The sequence below is a fragment of the Lygodium microphyllum genome, chromosome 6, assembly GCF_053477565.2.
Source record: "Lygodium microphyllum isolate KBCC chromosome 6, Lygodium_microphyllum_v1.1.10, whole genome shotgun sequence".
Classification (NCBI taxonomy): Eukaryota; Viridiplantae; Streptophyta; class Polypodiopsida; order Schizaeales; family Lygodiaceae; genus Lygodium; species Lygodium microphyllum.
In genome coordinates this window covers 103,515,480-103,535,770 of record NC_141140.1, presented here as the reverse complement: position 1 = coordinate 103,535,770, position 20,291 = coordinate 103,515,480, and the positions used below count along the sequence as shown (strand labels likewise).

At 40.2% G+C, this 20,291-nt stretch overlaps 1 protein-coding gene across 4 annotated transcripts; it reads right to left on the bottom strand.

Annotated features, from left to right (window-relative positions):
- Window positions 1–694: 694 nt before the first annotated feature.
- On the bottom strand, window positions 695–19,165 carry LOC148034885 (PPR containing protein). 4 transcript variants are annotated; one of them, XR_015691125.1, is made up of 9 exons: window positions 18,990–19,162; window positions 18,045–18,797; window positions 15,675–15,801; window positions 6,308–6,652; window positions 6,028–6,190; window positions 5,607–5,727; window positions 3,124–3,357; window positions 2,675–2,887; window positions 695–1,485 (listed from the first exon to the last, which is right to left on the bottom strand). XR_015691125.1 is itself a non-coding variant. In XM_087679821.1 (8 exons), exons 2-8 carry the CDS (start codon window positions 18,228–18,230, stop codon window positions 2,871–2,873), a joined length of 1,197 nt encoding a protein of 398 aa, XP_087535947.1. In that variant the 5' UTR covers window positions 18,231–18,797; window positions 18,990–19,165; the 3' UTR covers window positions 695–2,870. The 4 variants fall into 4 exon arrangements, 2 of the variants coding, with proteins under 2 accessions (XP_087535947.1, XP_087535946.1); XR_015691126.1 differs by having other exon boundaries at window positions 695–1,067; XM_087679821.1 differs by having other exon boundaries at window positions 695–2,887; window positions 3,120–3,357; window positions 18,990–19,165.
- Between the last annotated feature and the right edge of the window lie 1,126 nt (window positions 19,166–20,291).

Sequence of the window (20,291 nt, the reverse complement as noted above, 5' to 3'; positions counted from 1 at the left end):
TTTTAATATTTCACGTCTTCATTTTTAAAAAAATCTAATAGAAGCTAATGGCAAATTCTAAAAATACTATTTTATAAAAACAAAGTGAAACATTATGTTTCAAAATTTTTAAAACCATGTACACAAGTAGTAAAAGGGCATTTAACTTATTATTTATTTCATACTAAATACAAAAAGCTATCTACAAATGGATGCATAAAATCATATTATACTTTGTGCTCTTTGCTTGTTTGTTATAAACATTTTCTTCAACCTATATTTTCTTGGAGCACTTGTTGATTTTTTTAGTTTATCATCATTGCAACATTCTCTAATTAATTTCATTATGAATCATAAATGAAACATTTAAATTAATTTCATTATGGATTTGTCATTGAAACATTCTTTTGTTAACTGTGAAGACATTCGATATCAATAAGCGTATTCTCTAGTGCCAAAATATAGAATATTGACCTAAATTCTAGACTAGAAAGTGAGTCAAATCATCACGATAAGAAATTACACACAAAGTTTTAAAGTCAACCACACACATCACTATGAGAAAATCCTTTCATTGGAAAACAAAAAAGCTGAAGTAGCCACAACTAGAAAATCCAAAGACCAAATGTCAAACTATCCATATTAGCTTTACCCACCACGTCAACCTCCTATGACTTGAAGAAGATGGATAAGCCTTTAATATAAATGTATAGTGTTCAAGTGAAGGTTTGCATCAAAATCTCAATGACTTAAGGGTGGGGGGGAGGAGGGAACAAGAAGGTGGTGTACATAGTTGATGCCAACACCAAATCACATGGTTAAACTAATCAGCTTGTCCTTTCAAAGAGACATTGACAACCACACCTCAGTGGCTCTGTCCACCTGCAAGTGCTGCTTGTTCTCTAGACAGGTTTCTTTTGCTTGTTAATTGCCTTACCCAAATTGTAGAAAGGATATGGAGGACATGTAAAGTGGATTCATCTGTGAAGCAGGCTTAAAAGAAATTCAAGCCAGCCCAAAAAAGCAGTATTTCCTTTAGAGCTTCCACACTTAGATCTGAATCTAAGGCTCCATCACCACAAACCAAGCTGTGCACATGAAACCAAACAACCAAACTGCTTATGACTAAGCCACCTTGAATTCTTTCTTCTTTGGCTCCACAGTAATGAGCCTTCTAAAATTCCATGTTTTAAGTCACCTACCACAAACTACCAAACTCGTCTGCTTACTGTAGGTTACCATTCTCCATTTTGTGAACTCTATGACACACTGACCCAGCCAAGAAGGTGAGGAAAATTTTGGGACTGTTACATCTTCAGGAGAACTCTTCTCAGCATGCAGGGGTAATGCCCCCACCAACATTCTCCACAAGAGAATACCTTCAATCTAAATGGCAAAGGACTTCTGAATACTTGAACCTAAAATTCGGAAGACTTTCAAACTGCCATTTTTTCAATTCGTGAATACACCAAAAAACCTTGTTTGCATGGACAGCTGATCCATCACCTGACAAACAACCTACATGTAAGACTGTGTGTGTGGGCACACGAGCGTGCATGTGTCTGTGAGTCCCCCAGAGTCTGTTGTGTCTTTACTCCTGATAACACAAGCCTAATTCATCTTTTTAACTTCAGCTTTCCATCTCAAAGCTGGAGGAGGTTCACAAAATCTATCCTACCTCAGTCATATTCTTAATATCAGCTTTCCATCTCAGAGCTTGAGGATTCACATAATCTATCCTACGTCCGCGATTGAAGAAAACACGGGTTAGCTTCACCACAGAGCTTACTCAAAATGGATGGAGAAGGAAATTTAATCCACCTCAAAATGGTTGAACAAGAGTCTATATTTTCCAAATCTTAAATGTCAAGAAAATACCAGTTCTGTGAATTACTCAAGTAAGTTTAAACAAAATGCTTCCCAAACCACATCTCCCTCTTATCATTGGAGACTGCAACCTTCTTCCCCTGTTTATTCTCCTCTTCCTTCTAAGGGCAAAAGTACTCAAAATAACATGGAGAAAAAGCTATTCAAATGACAGGCTTTCCAATATAACAGAGGCAAATAAAATGTCACTGCCAGAATCATTAAATGAGATTGATCTGAGCCTTGAATGACAGGGGACTTCCACACAACAATCTGATCAGTCTACAAAGTATGAGCCCTATTTGGGTGGCCCCAAGTCTTAAAGATGCAATACCATGTCTTCTTATAACATTCCATGCAGACTAGGGAAACTTGTCTCAGTTTGAATAACGTCTAGATCTCTAGAATGCCCATAGCTTAAAGACTTCAATTTTTAGGAATACATTGGCATGCCTCCAATGGCTTGCAATATGCTAGACTTATAATTGAAGCAGCAAGATGATGCCTTCTAAATGAAAAATGGAGAACATCTCTATGTTCCAGGAGTGCCCCTATAATATAATGCAATTCAATAAAACAAATCTGAAGAACTATACTTGAAGATCTAAGCTACTCCTAGCAAATGTAGAAACAAGCATTTATGACTCCAGTGTAGCAATATATATTCTATTTTTCTATCATAAGCAAGATAACATAATACAGGTGGACTACAAACTGTTTGTAATTACATCATCATTCATAAGAGTGATGCTGCAAAGCAGAATCACTTCCTTCAAATATGTAAAAAAGACCCTGCAATCACTAGGAACAATTTCAGCTTAGATTGTACCTGTCAGCTTGCTGATAGGAGCTCCCAACTTGACGTTCTCAATGAGCAACCAGAGAGTTGCTCTTCCAGTTTTCACAATACCCTGAGAATATTTCCTTACATGAGCTGGCTTGTAAATAGTACCCTCTTGGTACCACATTCAGAGCAATATTTGGATGTCTCTCTTAAATATGGAGCACCACATTCATCGCAATATTTAGCTGGCTGTGATGGCTGGATAGGATAGAACCAATGTCAGCTCAAAATATCCATAAAAGTAACTGCTCAAGATATCCTTAAAAGTAACTGCTCAAGATGTCCTTAAAAGTAAACTTAACTCTTGACACTATTGTGATGGTAGCTTTGTTTCTGTAGTTATACAATTTTCTTTTTTGAAAGCAAAACCTCAAAATTTTGTCAAATCAACTTACACCACAGATACAAATGTCAGCGACTAGTAACTCACATACCAAGACCATAATGCGGGCCCCGACATGTAAAGAAGGGGGGTGCATTCCTCTTCGAACATGCTGTGGAGAAGATGATGTATGTTGTACATGTAGAGAGTCTGTCAGATGAGAGCCTTGTGGAGAGTGTTGTAGGTGTGTAAGAGGTAAAGGCTGCTGTGAATGGGCAGGTATTTGCGGTTGATGCTCTGAATGGCATTCCATAGTATGTGATTGATGTTGAATCTGGTGCTGCATCTGCTCCACCAAAAAAATAAACCCAAAAAAACCAAAAAAAAAAACCCCAAAAAAAACCAACTTACTAGCTACAATCAAAGGTCCATGCATGTTTGGCTGCAGGCAGATGGAATTTGAAGTGAAACGTCCAAAAGTAAAAATGTCTCTCTCCAATTCATCAGTATCAGTGCAATGATTGAAAAGTCACCACAATGCATTCAGTATTCAAAATCAAAAATACCATGAACATCTGCTCTTTGATATTAAGGATATTGTGCTAAAGGAGGAGGATGTGTGTGCATGCATTGTTCACAGACCAAGTACAAGGCTGGCTGTTTGGAGTGCTACTACAGCGATTTATACTCTGAATACTGAATATGTGCATGGGCCCATCCACAAATTTCTAGCATCTCTCTAGTATACGCATCACTTATACAACATGTTGGAACTATCATGCAGAATATGTGAGATGTAACAGACTAAAAAGATGTTCTGATCTGAAAGCAACAAGAATTAAGATGTTGACCCCGGGACTTCCACAATTTTGGCTGTAACTTTGTAGTTTATGTGAATAAGACTTTGCCTGAAGCTTTCAACACATAAATGTAAGAAAGGCCATGAGGAGCAGCCAGCCAGGGCAACAAAAAGGACAAAGGGTTATCATAAACATTAAAACAGCTGCTTCCCTCTTTACTATTCTGTCACAAAAAAGCGTTATTGGTTCTTATGGCCAATGGTATGATAATATGGTAGGTGAGATTAGGCAAAGTTTGGTATTGGCTAAGCAGAGAGTTCATAACTTAGACATTGAGCTGTCACTACAACATTGCTTCAGTCTCAACCTCAAGACTCTTAGGCTGTGCCAAACATATGGTCAGGACTAATGACAAAGTAGACACCATCTGACCAAAGAAGAAAATAGCTGTAGAGAAAACCAGAAGAAATTACTGTCTGCATTTCTACATGAAGGCAGCTATAAGCTCCAAAACTGATCTATGAAAGTCTCCAAAACAGAATCCTTTATGTCAAGTGCCTGCCCTCAATTCAAGGATCTGTATGGGCAGTGAGGATCTCTTCAAGTCCTCGCCTTCCCCAGATAGAGCAAATAAAATACTAAAGTAGAAATCTAATAAGAAGAGGTTGTGTCCTACCGTGATGGAGAAATGCAAAACTTTATTTCCCTCAGGATATGAAAATTGAATAAATGAATCTACCATGTGTTTCATACAAATTATAGCACTGCTTAAACAAACTGTAGCTACAGATTTTTAACTCATCTATATGCAGAGTTAAAAAGAGTAGATAGCTTGGTATGCAGAGATAAAAACAGTAGATAGCTTGGTGTGCAGAGTAAAAACAGTAGATGGCTTGGTTCCTATGGCGTGTGGTGGGAATTAAAAACAAGATAGGAAACTATTCTTAGTTTGAGAAAACAAGTTTGGTCCATTTGTGTCCTCTCGGGCTTTTCCATAGTTTTATACCATAGAAAGGCCATAACAACTCAGCCATTCACAGCCATATTCAGGCTGTTTCGCCTCTTCTAGCTGTTGCCCCCGTGTGCAGAACTCTTCATCAACCTTTGTAAGGTTCATCCATGAAGTTTTTCTCAGCCAGACGCACTTAGGGTGCAAGGACTAAAATTGATGGACCAATGGTCACTATCATCATACTCTAGCTTTCCTCCACACAGCTTTTTTCTCTATCATCCATTGTCAAAAGCATAAAGATTCAGACCTATAACCCTACTTTCTGAACTGACAACACTCATATTTCTGAGGTTATTCATAGCATCCAAAACCCTAGGGTCTGAAAGTACTTAGGTCTAGTGAAAGTATGTTAGCTTGCAGTTTAGGCCATTTGAATCGAAAATAGCACCAAGTCTAATAATTGCTAAGCAGCAATAAAAGGTAAATGGGTGTTCCAAGCCCTTGACTCTATGTAGGGAGCAGTTGCCAGTGGAATTGATGTCCCTTTGGCAGGCAAGTTTGTTCATCCCATCCAAACCCTTAGAGCCTGAAAATACGTACATTTATGTAAAGGTCTGTTAGCTTGCACTCTAGGCCAATTGACTTGAAAAGCACCAACCCTCGTAATAGTTAAGCAGCCATAAAATGTAAATCAGTGTTCCAAGCCCTTGAGTCTATACAGGGAGTGGCGTTGATGTTTGCAAAGTGAAACAACATATAGGAGCAAATCTTACACATGTAGAACAAGTTTACAAACCTTTAAGGCTACTCCACAGTTTCAATAGATTAACCTACATAACGCACCGGAACTGGACTGTGATTCATTGAATGCTGGGGAGGTCTGCGATACTTGTGCCTTGGGGCAAAGAATTTGTAATCCCTTTCAGATATGGCAGCCTCATGTCTTCCAGTTAGCCGCTTAAACCTGCATGCAGTGTTATTATACTTCATCATAAGCAGTGTTTGGAGACTAAACCTTCTATTTTCATACTCAAATATTCACCCCATGAAATGAACGATAGTGGTAGCAACTCAAAGCACCTAATGACAAGGTCTCGTTTTGTACATTTGCTCAAAACAGCCACATGTATCTTGTTAGCATGGTTAGTTATGCAATCCTTCTCAAATCTCAGGGACTCTGATACACTTTGTCATTACACAAAATTGCTTGCCAATAAGTCTCAGCCGTACTATTTAGTGCAAATTCATCTTTCACAGTGATTACCATTCTGCATCTTCATATGGCATATTGGGTCGCTCTACAAGCTCCAAGCCATGAACCACCACAAATCTTACACGCTTTTCATCACCAGAGATCAGATGGGGAAAACGGTTTCTTGCCTCCATTGCCGAAGCCATTTCTCTTCTTTTAAAGTTGCATTGTGTACCTGAGATAAACAAGAAAATAGCACAGTGAAGTCTAAGCCTTTGACTTCTTGTCATAACATGTAAAAATTTCCAGTCTTTGCAAAACATAGAAAACCTCAACAGCTCATATTTCTCACCAGATTTAGGATACATTTTGATAAGCCTTCTGTAAAGCCCACCAGCAGCTTCAAGGGCAACACTCATAGTCTTCTCACGTATATTTTCAACTGTCAAGAGTCGTGCATTTATTTCATTGACAAGGGTCTCATATAGGTTCACAATATAGGCAAGAGGTAACACATATTTTGGATCCCCTTCATATTGGACTTCCCGTGTCTTTCTTTTTTTCGGTTTCTCCTTTCCATTTGGAGTATTGTACAATGAATCAGAGGATTCAGAACTTGGAATTACATGATGTGTGATAAAATTAGAGAGCAAAAGCTCCAGAAAGCGTGACCGTGCAGCTTCAATGGGAATGACATCTGGCATTCACAAGAAAAAAACGAATCAACATAATATAACATTGCCAAGCACTGCTTATAAAATATTTTTAAAAACACAACAGCACTATGCCAATTCCAAAATAAAACTTATGATGGGAAATAAGCAATCTTTGCCCTTGTTTGCAGTTATAAAATTTGTTCATGCTAAAAGAATACTTGAAACAATTTAGCAAGTCAAAGAAAGAAAGGAGAGAGAATGCCACTTGGGCTAAATTGACCCACCAAAGAGGGTCCCCTTGCAAACAGGAAAACTGGCTTTTCTTTATATTGCTAATTAGTAATGACCGTCAATAGCAGCAACAAACAACAATAGATGTCACAAACATGTATTTTGAATGCTTTGCTTAGCATTTGGCTTAGGCATTAATCAAATGTACACATGTGAGATACCCATATGATGTGCAAGTCAGTTAAGTCATAATGGCATGCCAAGGACCCTAAGTAGAAATAGTTATACCGGTCATGTACAAGTGGTGCCTGGTGTCGATTTGGGTCTAGGGTATTTAATTAGCTATTAACGTCAATGGTGACACTAGGAGCTAGGCATTAATCAATTAATTAATGCTTGTTCAAGAGCTACCTAATACTCAGAACCACTTGGGAGTTGTAATATTCCCGCCATAACACTTCATATCAAGAAACAAATTCGGGCTTGAAATGTTTTGAAAATTTACTTATTGGGTTATCACATAAGTGGCCGCACTTAATTTTTTTTAATATCGAGTCTTGCATTAAATCAATTCCCCAATCCGACACGAGAAGACGCCTCAATGTTCCCAATCAACAAGAAGCAAAGACGCCTCGTAAATAATATTACGACTGCTTGATCATAACTTTTTCCGCATTATATTTAATTTAGTATTCCCGATTCCATTTAATGCGTCAAAGATCGTATTGATTTCGTAACCGCATGACAAATCGCAAAAGCCTTAATCAATAGACAAAAAACACGCAAGAACGAGCGTGATATTGAGTAAGTTAAGTATCAAAGAGTATGGCATGACTTTATAAACTAGATAAGTCATGAGGTAACTTAGCCAAAAACCACCAGATGAAGTTGTTTTGAAGAAAAAAAGACGTTTTTGAAAAAATAAGCCAAAAATCATGACGTTTTTGACACCTGGAGAGAGAAAGCATTTTGAAATCATCCCCATGTCACCATCCAATAGATAAGTAATCAAAATGCATTTTTAATCAAGCTCACTTGGCTCTTAACAAGTAGCCAAAAGAATGAGTCAACTACATACTCCCCCTCATGGCTATAAATACACCCCCTCTTTTTCACAAAGAAAGCAAAAAAGAAAAACCTCCTGATGATGGAAATTTTTCTCCACTCCTCTTTTCCATTGTAGCTTGAGCCTTGAAGGAGGAAAATACCCCTCTTCTACCTCTTTTCCATTTTCTCTATCCCCTATTACGCCTTCCTTCCATACGGCCATATCACTAAGCAAAACGCTGGCGAAATTTTTTTAGACGACCACCAACTCTCCTTAAACTACCACGTCAATTTTACCTGACATTCATGGCTCCACGAGGTCGCAAAATTTCAAGAAGGCCATTCGAAGCAAGAGAAGCAAGAAACATGACTGATAGAGAAAATGACGCTGTAGGAATTGGCGAAACCCCCATTACTGCAAACTTGATAGAGTTAGCATATTGTCAGTTTGGAAAAAAATAATGTTTTATAATCTTATCACTATATTTGGCTTTAAATAATTATAAATGCATTTTAAAGAAAATACATATGAATTGCCGCTTAGAAAAATAGCCTAAGTAATAAAACAATTAACTATTCAGTGAAAATACTCACTTAGAAAAGAAGTATCTGCATGTCATTAAAAAAATATCTTAATTATGATTTATTTCGTGATATTTATTATCATTTCATTAATGACACGTGTGATTATAATATCAGAAAAAAGGTAAACGGTGTTAGAAAAATGAAAATTTTATAATTTTTCCTTGAAAGTGACTATCTCTATTTCATTTTGCTAATGATAAACAGACGCATATGAGTTTTATAATAATTTATAGAAAGTCATTTAGATAATATCATGAAATAATCAATACACTAAATCAACATAAAATTACATAGAAAAATATATACTAGATGCGCATAAATTAGGTGCGTCAAAATATAATTTAATGTATGAAATATGAAAGAAAAATTACACTTATGATTTCTGCATTGCTTAAAATAAAGTTTTCAGAAAAACAATCAACATTGCACTTAGGACATAGCTAAATGAAATTTGATATTCTAGATAACGTTGAAAGTTCAACAAATGGTCAGACATCGTTGATTAAACCATGGAATATGAGTAGAATAAAATAAAAATTATTTTCTTACTGAAAACACACACAATGTTAATATTAATGATTATATTAGCAAGAACGTCAATATCATGAGTTAACCCATGTATGAGTCAGCAAGAAAACCTTACCTAAAATATCGAGAATGTTGAAGCAAAAACAACTATGAAATACTTGACAACCTTGAAACTATCAATATCAAGAAATTAAATAAATATCGGAAGTCTGTACGACTTGTTTAACATTGATAAGAATTTGTCGATACAAATTCTAAAGTCTAAATAGACTTGGAAAAGTATTTGAAATCCTGCTAAGCGCGGGTTAGGGCAAAGCAACGTATAAATGCCCATATTATCTTTTAGGACAGAAATACCAATTCTTTTTATAAGGATAAAATAGACTTCAAATTCCAGAAATAACTTGCAAATACGAAAAAAGAGTTGCAAGTAGGAAGTGAAATCCTAAGAATAAGGTAGGACCTTAAAAAAGAAACCCTAGAATTAGGTGTGGATGCTTCCTATACTAAAAACACTTACTGTTGTTTCTTTTTTGATTTGTGCATGCATTCATGGTTGCATAGGAAAGATTGATTGTGCTTGCAGCAGTTAGATCTGATTGTAAATATATAATCAGGATAATAAAAGGAAAGATCGCGCTATACTCACACTACTAGAAAGCAGCTAAGAAAGGGGCCACCAAGCCCTTCCCACGATGCAAAGAAGAGGATCCCTTCCGCGCCTTAGACTTCGCCTTGGCCAAAGCATCTAAGTCGGAATCTGAAGCAGATGATGACTTGTCTTGTCGGAGGAGTCTGCATCCCGCTTCATCTTCTGCTCCTTTTTCTTCCTAGAAGCCACTAACTTTTTGCAGTCCTTCTGCAAGTGGCCCTTCTTGCCACAGTGATAACACTGGGCCTTTGACTTATTTATCTTCAAACCCCTCCCCTCTCAAGGTGCGAGAGCCTCACCTGAACCTCCATAATGCGACGGAAGCCACCCCTGTAGTCGTAAAGTCGCCTCATGCTCAAGTAGCATCAAGGACATATAACGAAAACTGACAAAATTCATAGATGTCTACGCTCGTAAAGCATTCGCCACTCCATCAAACTCCCAAGGAACTTGTAGAGTACCGTACCAACAAGATGTGTCTTTGATAGGGCAAACTGCATAGTGCGAAGCTGGTCCTGGAGTTGAGTAACTCGAAGTAAGAATGATTGGATCGTATCTTCGGTTTCAAACTTCAGTTTGCTAGAGCTGGCCATAGAGAGAAACGGCCCTCATGGTGGAAGGAGCCTCGTACATCAACTGCAATTTCGACCATATGTTTGAAGATGTCCTGCAAGAGGTGACACCGGTAGGACTTCTTTGGAAATACACCGAAGTAAGGCCGAATAAGCACGGGCATCATCCAAATCCCATGTAAGCACTGCTTCCTCATGGTTATCTTCATCAAAATCAACTGGAACAAGAGAAGATTATTGAGGATGCACAATAGCTCCACCAACCATGTACCATAACCGCTTTTGGATAAACCAAGCCTTCATCACCACACTCCACGTGTAATAATCAAATCCACGGTACTTGTCATCAGTGGATGTGCATGGAGCTGCCATCTATAGAGGATTTAGAAGAAAAGTAGAGAAGAGAAGGTATTTGGAGAGGAAACACAACCAAAACACGAGTACAAACTGCAAAAAACAATAGTTCACATATGGTATAACCCAAAATTTGACCAAAAGAAGACAAAAGCTGCTGCAAAAAATCAACAATCAAAAACTGCCCAAAACAGCAAAAACGGCCTGAAAGTATAGTCGCCCAGCCAAGGAGGAGTTAGGAACACCAAAATGCAGGCTGAGTACTGCCACAAATAGACTGAAAAACTGTCGCAACAGCCTGAAAACTGAAAACACATGCAACAAAGGAGCTATAGATATCAAGCGATGGCAAATCTGCAAAAAACACAGGTATAACAGGTCGTCTGTATGGAGCAGCAATCACCTGATCAGCAAGGGTGAAAATAGCAAGAAAATACAGCAGAAGCACAAATCCTGAAATCAGATACCATGTCAAAAGTGGAGCAGCAATGGAAGCGTAAACATAGGCTTTAATAAACTACTGAAACATAAGACAAAAGAGAAAGGGAAAGAAAGAACACAATACAGATGAGAACTCAGATGTATGCTCGGGAAATGAAATCCATATATCAGACACAAGACCGTCGCATACAATAGTGAGTCACTGGATACGTGGGCACCGACACCGGCTCCTCTCTCCACGGGGACTCCAGGTGGTGAACGGACCAACTAAGAAGGAGAAGTCCAAAATAAATAGGCACAAATAATGCCATAAAATATGTCAGATCGGCCAGCATTTAATATTGGTTGGCTAGCAATAAATGCCAAATATGACCATAAAATGATACAATAAACAATGCCTAAATGACCTAAATAATGTTCCCAAGCCTTTGCAGCTGAGACTCACACATGAGCTAACATATCTGCTAACACAAAACATGCTTAATTAAGGAAGAAACCTTGTTTATTTAAAAAGAAAGGCCTTCCTAGAGAGTGTCTGTACCCCATAAGCACAAATCCACTTGGAAGGGCCCAAACTTTCTATCAATAGGTATGCCGCCCTCCATTCAGTATTAATCTCGTTTTCGTAGATTTCAAGTATTTCAAGGACATTGCGGTCCAAGCTGGCCATTGCTGTCTACAATAGTCTAGCACCTGTTTCCAGCCTACCATACATTGTTCAAAGTTGATTTCAAAGTGCTGACTGCTACTGCTGGTTTTTCCTGCGTTTTTAGTCTTTCTCTCTCCTGCAACCTGCGTTTTTAGTCTTTCTCTCTTGTTCACTGCCAATTGCATCAAATCCAACCTTCCTTGGCTACGTTTACTGGTGTTCAACATCTGGAGGCTGCTTCCTGCGATTCGGGATCCGTTCAAAGTACGCAACACTCTAGCTCATTACTCGTGCCTTGATCCTTGAGATATAGGAGTTCGAGGTACAATATTAATTCACTACATAGTGTGTTTGCTACATGAGCATTGTATATTCAAGAGTCATATCATTTCATTCGTCCTCTGTGTTCATTGTCTCTGAGTTACCCTAACCCTAAGTGTGTTCTTCTATCACTCTCTACTTTGTCGTACAGTGTTGTGTTCTGTGCGAGGATATTTCTTCGCAAATTTGACACTTTGAAATTGGCTAACTTTGGATGCCATGTAAGGCTATGTACTATTTGGGGCAAATCTGAGAAAGGGAGATCTCAATTCTCAAGAGAGAGCTACTATAGCACCATGGTAGCAGAGCAACCTGATCTAGAAACAATTATGGAGCCATTAGATCAGCTTTTGAAGTACGCAACATCAAATCACATACACAACAAGATAGAGGCAGCAATTCTCTTCTCCACCTCAATCAAAGGTGATTGTAGAAGAGGCGGGCTTGTCAACAACACTTGGGTTTTACCCCACTTTCAAAGTTGTTGATGCTATCAGACTCACCATCAAAGTTACTATTTGGAATATTCTCTCTTACTCATTTTCTCTTCTCTCAACAAATATGTAAATATTACATCACTATTTTATTGCCATCAAACTTGTTTATTGTGATAATTAGGGTTTATCGACCTCCTATGCCCACAGATTAAAGATTGGTGATTAGAATTAAAAAAGATCTAAAGTGGTTTGCCCATCTCGACTTAGGTGGATCCGCATGCAAGTGTTCTTGGCCCAATTTGTTTCCAATTGTAATTGAATTCAAGGGGCAATTTGAGCCATGATGTTGCTGGTCATTTGTAGCAACCCGCACTTCCCGAATTCGTAGAGAGATTGGAAGATTGTACATTGGACAATCTCAATATACGATAGTGTTCATGGAATACAAGTTTTAAAAATACTACAAGGGGTGCAAGTTTTGGGGTCAAATCTGATGTCAATTGTCTTTGAATTTAAGTGGTAAAGTGTTTATTGAAAATTTGTAAATTTATTGCTTGCTATAATTGTAGGTTAATCACCACACTGTCCAAGAACGAAGGCTGATTTCATTATGCCTTTTGATTCGAGATGATGAAAACTCTTCAAAGACTTGAAACTTTTCCCTCCGCTAACACCACTGTAATGATATGTCAATTTATTTTGCAGCCCACAGCACCCCAGTCATCACACTTATCCCATAATCCAACTTCTCCTAGCTTTATCATACAAGCCATCACTAACTTTCCCTATACAAGTGCATCTCCAAGCTAAGATGCTTGCTGTCAAAAGTCTCACCTAAAGAACCCGCTGTTAGCCCACAAACTGCCTTCACATGTCCTGAACTGCTGCATTTTCAGCCAGAACATTTTAATTCCAGCAATCCCTCAACCTCTGCACCCAAAAGCTGCTATTTCAGCCATGCAATGCTGAGTTTCCAACTATACTTTGCTGCTCCAATCAATTGCTGAAATCATCAGCCAAAAACTGTTTTGCTATTGACACCTGGCTACTGCTGCACCACTGGTGTGAATTAATATTGATCAAGCTGCTGAGAACAAACCTGCTCTAATACCACAAGAAAGTTAAAAACATTGTGAACTTCATTATTGATCAAAAGATTCTGAACTTCATCAGTGGTCTCACTTATTGACTGACAGAAATAACCCTTTGGCCAGATTAGTCCAACAGTAGGTCAGCTCAATCAGACTGAATCCCCTTACTGCTATTGCAAACTTGAATATGTATTTCAGGTTTTTGACAAACACGCCATGCATTTGTAAACCTGTTGAGATGATTACAACCACCTTTGTTGAGCAACCAAAGTCATTAAATGCATTAACATTTAATTGTAGTGCATTGATTCCTATTTTTGGTCTCCATCAACAGCCTCGAAAAGGCTTTATTTGTATTATTGGCATTTATTGCACATGGCAGACAAATGCTCCAAATCCCCTATAAATAGTGCATGTGTGGGTGTTCTCTCACAACCCCATTCATTCATCACTCTCAGTCAGCCTCCCTCTTTATGGACTGCTCCTCATCACTCCACTCCAACATTTGATGGATGCTGCCCCACAAGAGTGGCTGATTGCTACCACCTAGAGCTGTCTAGAGCCATCCACATCAACTAGAGCTGCTGCCCAACCTGCCGCCTACACCAGCTGGTGGTTGCCCACCTTGCCACCCAATCTTGAGGATTGTTGCCCGGCTGCATTTTCACCACCGGCTGCTGCAGCCTGCCACCTACACCAGCTGGCGGTCGCACAGCCTGCCATGGACCTTGCCGCCCTGTCTTGAGGATTGTTGCCCAGCTGCATTTTCACCCCCAGCTGCTGCCCATCTGCATTTACTGCACCAGACAGCTGCCCACTCTGTGCTGTCCAGAGCCACCCACATCAACTGGAGCTGCCCCACAGCCTGCCACCCACCTTGCCACCCAGTCGAGAGGATTGCTGCTCGACTGCATTTTCAGCTCCTGCCCACTCTACATTTTGCTGTCCTATCAGGCCATCCAGCATTTAGACGACTTCAGACAGCTGCCACATCATCATTGATAGCTGTGTTTGGTTGGAGCAGGCCAGATTCTCCAACACTCGATGTTTTACTGCCCAGCAGTCACCTGATAGCAGCCACCTGTTTTGGAGAGATCTTCATTGATACTTTTGCATTTTCTCCTCTAGTTGGCTCCCCAGCAGTCATCTTGATAGCAACCATTATTCTAGAGAGACTTAAGAATCTTCCTTGTCAATGACAGCTCTTCAAGACTACATTATGTTCCATCTATTGCTGTCCTTCATTACCCAGTCTTCTCTGACACCCCATTGCCCGGAGGACTGCGTTTCACTCCCTCCACACAGAGCATTCCTTCACAAGTGCTGCCACATGATCAGTCAGGACAATGCAGTCATCTCCGAGCTCTGATCAGTATCATTGACTCGACTCTCCTCACTTCAATACTAGTCCCAAAGACACGGAAACTGGAGGCTCTCTCCTCCATGCATCAGCATTGGGCATGATTCATTGTTACATTCATCTTTTGAGTTTCTAAGTTCTATGTCACAGTGTTTGCTGTACACACTCTTATGTTCCTCCCCACAAACCCTGCTGTCTCTCAGCAGCTTTAACTCGAGCATAGTTGCACCAAGCTGCCATTGAACCGCATGATCCACCAAGAAGCCTCTACACAACATACAGTTCATGCATGCAGAAACTGCAATAAATGCAACTTTTCATTGAACACAAGCTGACCATTTCTAAGATGCTAATCACAGTCTCACACAGTGAAGCGTCGAGGGAGTATGTATATACCAAAAACAGGCTCAAGAAAGCACACAACAGGACAGCTTCTGTCTCTTACTGGATCCTTTGTTCTTTCCGAGTAAAACTTGTCCCTATTAGCCTGGCCCCTTACAAATATACTGTTGCCTCAACCTCCATGCCGCTAAGTTGAAAGTGGTCTTAGCCATGATCCCCACCTCTAACTTCCAATTTTGAACCATCGCAACCTCATTGTTTCTCACTGCAATAGACCTTGGAAATAATTTCTTCATACACAAACAGCCTCACAGATCACTCATCTAACGTTCCAATAGATTTTATAACTGATCAAGACATCAGCAGGGAAGTAAAGCTGCTTTAAACGGCACATATACATCACCACAAAATAAGAACACCCGAATCGAATATTTATCCACTGCAGAATCTCACCAGCAGCTGTTAAAACACCATATGGTGACCTGGGTGGTTCTTCACTTTCAGTTGGGGCAGAGTGATCTGCTTCCACCCCACCACTTTGTAGCTGTAAGGAGTGTCCATACGACTGAGGAATGCAATCCTGTGAACAGGAGTTTCAAATAAATAAGCCAGCACTAATTGAATAAAGTCACTGGCAAAAAAATTTTGAGAAACTAAGTTTCTGTAGATAAGAAAGGGTATTAGTCCTCCAGAATACAGAACTCAAAGACAAAAGTAGAGACCAAAAAGACTTGCCTTGTGATAATTAGCTCTCACAAGGCAGTTACAAAATCAAAGGAGCAGTTGTGTGCATGCATGCAACTGAGTGAGACTAATTTAACAAGAGCACTGAGAGCTCCCCATTCCCCTCCTTACAGCCTCTAAATCATGATATCCACCTTCCACTGCCTCCGCACGCCCCCCTTTCTTTTTAAACAAACACAAAAACAGGAGATTCTACCCTTCCACTTTCCAACTCCACTATATATTTTTGACTATGCTGCAGTAGATGATGTGCACAAAGAGAGTAAAATCACGAACAGCAATGCTGCAATCGAAAGATAAATATGCAGGCAAAGCAACCTAAACACAAAGGCTGAAGTGCTGACTCAATTGTAAAGATCTCTCTGAGGCATATAAGAGGAAGAGCAGAAGCATGGAATTCTGCAAACTGTCTTTACACCATAAACTGGGCAGACTTCCTTCACTACCCAATTTGCTACCCTGCCTGACCAACTTGCCCCTTGTTAGGCACTGGGTTTCCCACGGCATCTCCCCTTTCAGGCCCACCTACCTGTTGCAGCATTCTAGGAAGTTGGGAAAATGTACGGGAGTGGATTAGGACCTTCAAATGGGCAAGGAATGTGTTCCAAGAAGGGAACTGTATTTCCATCTGGCCTCTCAACCATATGCTCCCTGATAGCCGATATAAAAAAACCCCCTTCTTGCATTCATTCTCTTCAGTGCTTGGCCGCAATAATGTCTATGTCCTCTCTCTTCAATTCATGTGCTCAATACTTGTAAGAGTTTATTTGAGCTTAGGTTCTCAATCGCTATAAGCTTCTGCCATGTTTGGGTACTTGGGTTAGTAACAGTTCATAGCAAGATTCACTTATTACTTGCACAAGCTGCTGGTTCATTGGCCTTTGCTGTCTGCAGCTTCAAGCTTCACTTCAATGTCCTAAACATCTAAGAGCCATGCTTCTTCCTTTTGACTCCTTTTCTACTCCATATGGCTGCCTACACTCTTGGCTACCCTTTATTGCTGGGTTTTGGTCCCAAAACACAAGGGTGAGAAGTTTCTACTGTTGTGTTATTCATAGAACACAGTGCAACTTGTTTGAGGCTGTTGAGGTGACACTTAGACAATCAGGGGGAGGTGGGCAAGAGAGAGCAAAAGAAGCCAAATGCATCGGATCTGTTGAAGTACATTGTACATCCAAGAGCCCAAGCACATGCATACTCTCGGCCAATATTTGGAGGTGAGGCACACCACACACCCCCCCCCCCCCCCCAAGTGGACATTCAATCGTGTGCCTTACCTCAGTGCAGGCTGACCGGCTGCCAACCTGATTTGGTCCGACTCACTACCACAACAGGGAAAACTAAGGATGCGAGACTTGAACGCCTCTCCCAGGCCATCACTCTGTCATTCCATGGCAGTTAGGCATTTCAATCAATCGAACTACAAAACCACCATGACTAACTCAAAGCAGACCTGGTTATAAACAAAGGAAAGCCACACAGTTAGATCGCCTGCATCCTAACAGCCTAGACATCAGGGAGAAATATAACCTAGTTGGGAAAGCTAGCCCGACTTCCTACTAAAACTTCTTTTGAAATCAAAGACGTTGGTTGCATACAAGGCCTCCAAGTCACTCCACTTCACAAGTCAGTTAATATTCACTTCTGTCTTTACCAAAGAATTTACTGTATCCCCCATAAGTCGTCAGTAATATTATCTTTGAGAACAAGATTCAAAGTTCATGCTCTCGTACTTTTAAAAGAACAAAGGAATGCTCTCGTACTGAAAGACTGAAGGAATAAACTCCTTTGGGAGGACTAGTCTGATTTTACAGTGGTTTATTTCCAACGCACTTGTTCAGTAAACATTTGCATGAGCGAAGGACTAGTTTGATATTACAGTGGTTAAACCCACTGCCGAACATAGAGATCTGTAAACCTTTCCAGTTCTCTGTAGAACTTTAAACTTCAAAACAAAATCCTTGAAACTTAATGGTAGCAGGTGAACTTCCAAATCTACAAGCCAAATTTGGCCAAAAGGTTAGTGTTAATCGGACAAAGAGAGTGAAAACAGAAGTTCGAGGAATAGATTAGATATACCGCAGAGTCAGAGTCATCCTCCTGTTCCAAGCTGTCTGTGGTTTGATCATTCCTGTCTGGCTCCACAATTTCATCCACGTCAACGTTCCTTGAATCGACTGTATTCAAATCATGAACTGCATTAACGATCAGGGGGTTTCCTCCATTTAGACCGTAGTGGTTTGCAGGAGGCAGCTGGCCACCCATCTTCTCTAACGCTTTGGAGCAGAGTAGAGATGTGAAAGAGAATGGAGCATTGGACGCCGTTGAATATAATTAGGGGTGTAAAAAAGTCTATCAAGTTGAATGGCAGAATCCCTGCAAGATTTCTCGTGCTGTAGTTTCTTTGAAACAGGATGGGTTTTCTATTAAATGTTGAAATTGAATTGCCTCTGGGCCTGTTCCTGAAAATCGCAATGCTCCAAGCTACTGCTGTCAGAACTAGCCTTCCTGCAATAGTTCTCTCCTTGAAGCTTCTCTTCGGCACCTGTCTGGTGGATACGGAGCTGCTTATTGTCCCGTGTACGACAGCCTCTGTTGCGCTAGATCTGAGTTCGTCCTTTGATTTCAAGCCAGTGACCACAAAAACAAATCCTCTCTGCTCAGCGGTTGGGGGACGAATCAGTGCAGGGAAGCAGGGGGTCAGAGCGAATAGGAGCTCCAGGTCAAGCTCCAATGTCCGTACATGGTCGCTAGGGTACTTCAAATGTGCGAAACGAAGTGGCGATGCGGCCTGAGACGCGATAGTGCTCGCAGCATGAAGAGAAGGCATACCTGCAGGAAGCAGGAGAGAGATACAGAGCAAGGCGCAGAGAGACAATTAGACAAGAAAAATTTGAGGCAAAGTATCAGCACACAAAGAAGAGAGAGGAAGATTAGGGTTTAGCAGACAATGGGGCAGTCCGATGGAATGATGGATGGAAGGAACGTGCTGACTATGTACGTAGGGGCGGCGCCATAACATACCTCAGAAGATGAAGATGATGGCCATCGAGAGTTGGCGGATCCGTGCCTGCCACCTTAGGTGCTCCATAGCCAAAGCTGCTTCCCAAGCTCGCTTGCCCTTCTCTTTCTTGCCAGAGGCCTAGGCTAATACCTTAGGATCCGTTCAAACCTTACCCCCAAAACCTCTCCACAACTTATTGGTTCCTATCGATTTGTCATCACTCAAGCCACCCTTGGCACCAAACCTACCACCCTTTGAAAAATCAACTCCATGCTTGATGCATAGCAAACAAAGAGTAGGTGATTTTGTGTCATACATTTCTCCAAATTGTAAATTATTGTTGCTACTATGTTAATTTGTGTTGTACACTAAGTGTGTAGCATGTGAGGTGTGAGCCTCTCTACAAGTAGCATGTGGGGTGTGAGCCTCTCTACAAACATGCATCCCACCCCTAAGTAAAAATAAACCTAGCAATATCCCCATAGTACATGCATGCAAAATGGCACACATGAGGTGAGGCCTTCCAACAATCTAGTGAGTGTTTTTCATGCTTTCTATTGGTATTCCCTTTCCCACCTAGAGTACTAACCAACATCTTCCTTAATGTCTTAACTAGCGTTTCTTACACGGGAACACTATAGTGAAACTATTATGCTATCACATGGCAGCTTCACTTCCCTATCGCATAGTAACTTTGGCATCCTTAAGTGTAAAAAAATCATATAATTTGTTTCCATTACACAACCATAACATGTATACAATCATAACATCTATACAATTGCACAACCATAACATGAACACATATTCTTCTTTTGCATCCTCAAGCGCAAGAGGTCACATGCTTGCTCACTATTTTCTCTCTTTTTTTAATCTATCTCACTATTTATTGTCAATCTCTCTCTCTCCCCACCCTTTTTCACACCTCTCCTCTTTATGATTTTTCTCTCACATATTTGTCACCTCTCTCTCTCTCTCTCTCTCTCTCTCTCTCTCTCTCTCTCTCTCTCTCTCTCTCCTTTTTATCTCTCTCTTCTCTCTGCAACACCATTCACTTTCTCTCTCCCCTTCTTTCCACCTCTCTAAGTGTTACAATTACACAAAATACACCACAAAGTCTAAGTGTATCCAAGCATTACAAACAAACTCTCACTATAATAATACACATAGGTGAAGTAGAGCATGAAACCAAAGTTTGTTCTAGAGACTGCACTAATAACTTTGCACCACAAAGTCAAGCATCAACAAACCACAAAGCGTTACTCCTTGATTGTGCCTATGCATTTGTATCCAAATATTACACAAAGGGCCCCAATGTGAACAAA

Excerpts from the sequence above, each read along its gene's own strand:
- LOC148034885 (XM_087679820.1), bottom strand. The coding sequence starts at position 18,230 with ATGGGTGGCCAGCTGCCTCCTGCAAACCACTACGGTCTAAATGGAGGA. Across the intron at positions 5,728-6,027 it reads CCATATGAAGATGCAGAATG|GTTTAAGCGGCTAACTGGAA; the intron begins GTAATCACTGTG and ends CACTGCATGCAG. Across the intron at positions 2,888-3,123 it reads GGGCCCGCATTATGGTCTTG|CCATCACAGCCAGCTAAATA; the intron begins GTATGTGAGTTA and ends TATCCTATCCAG.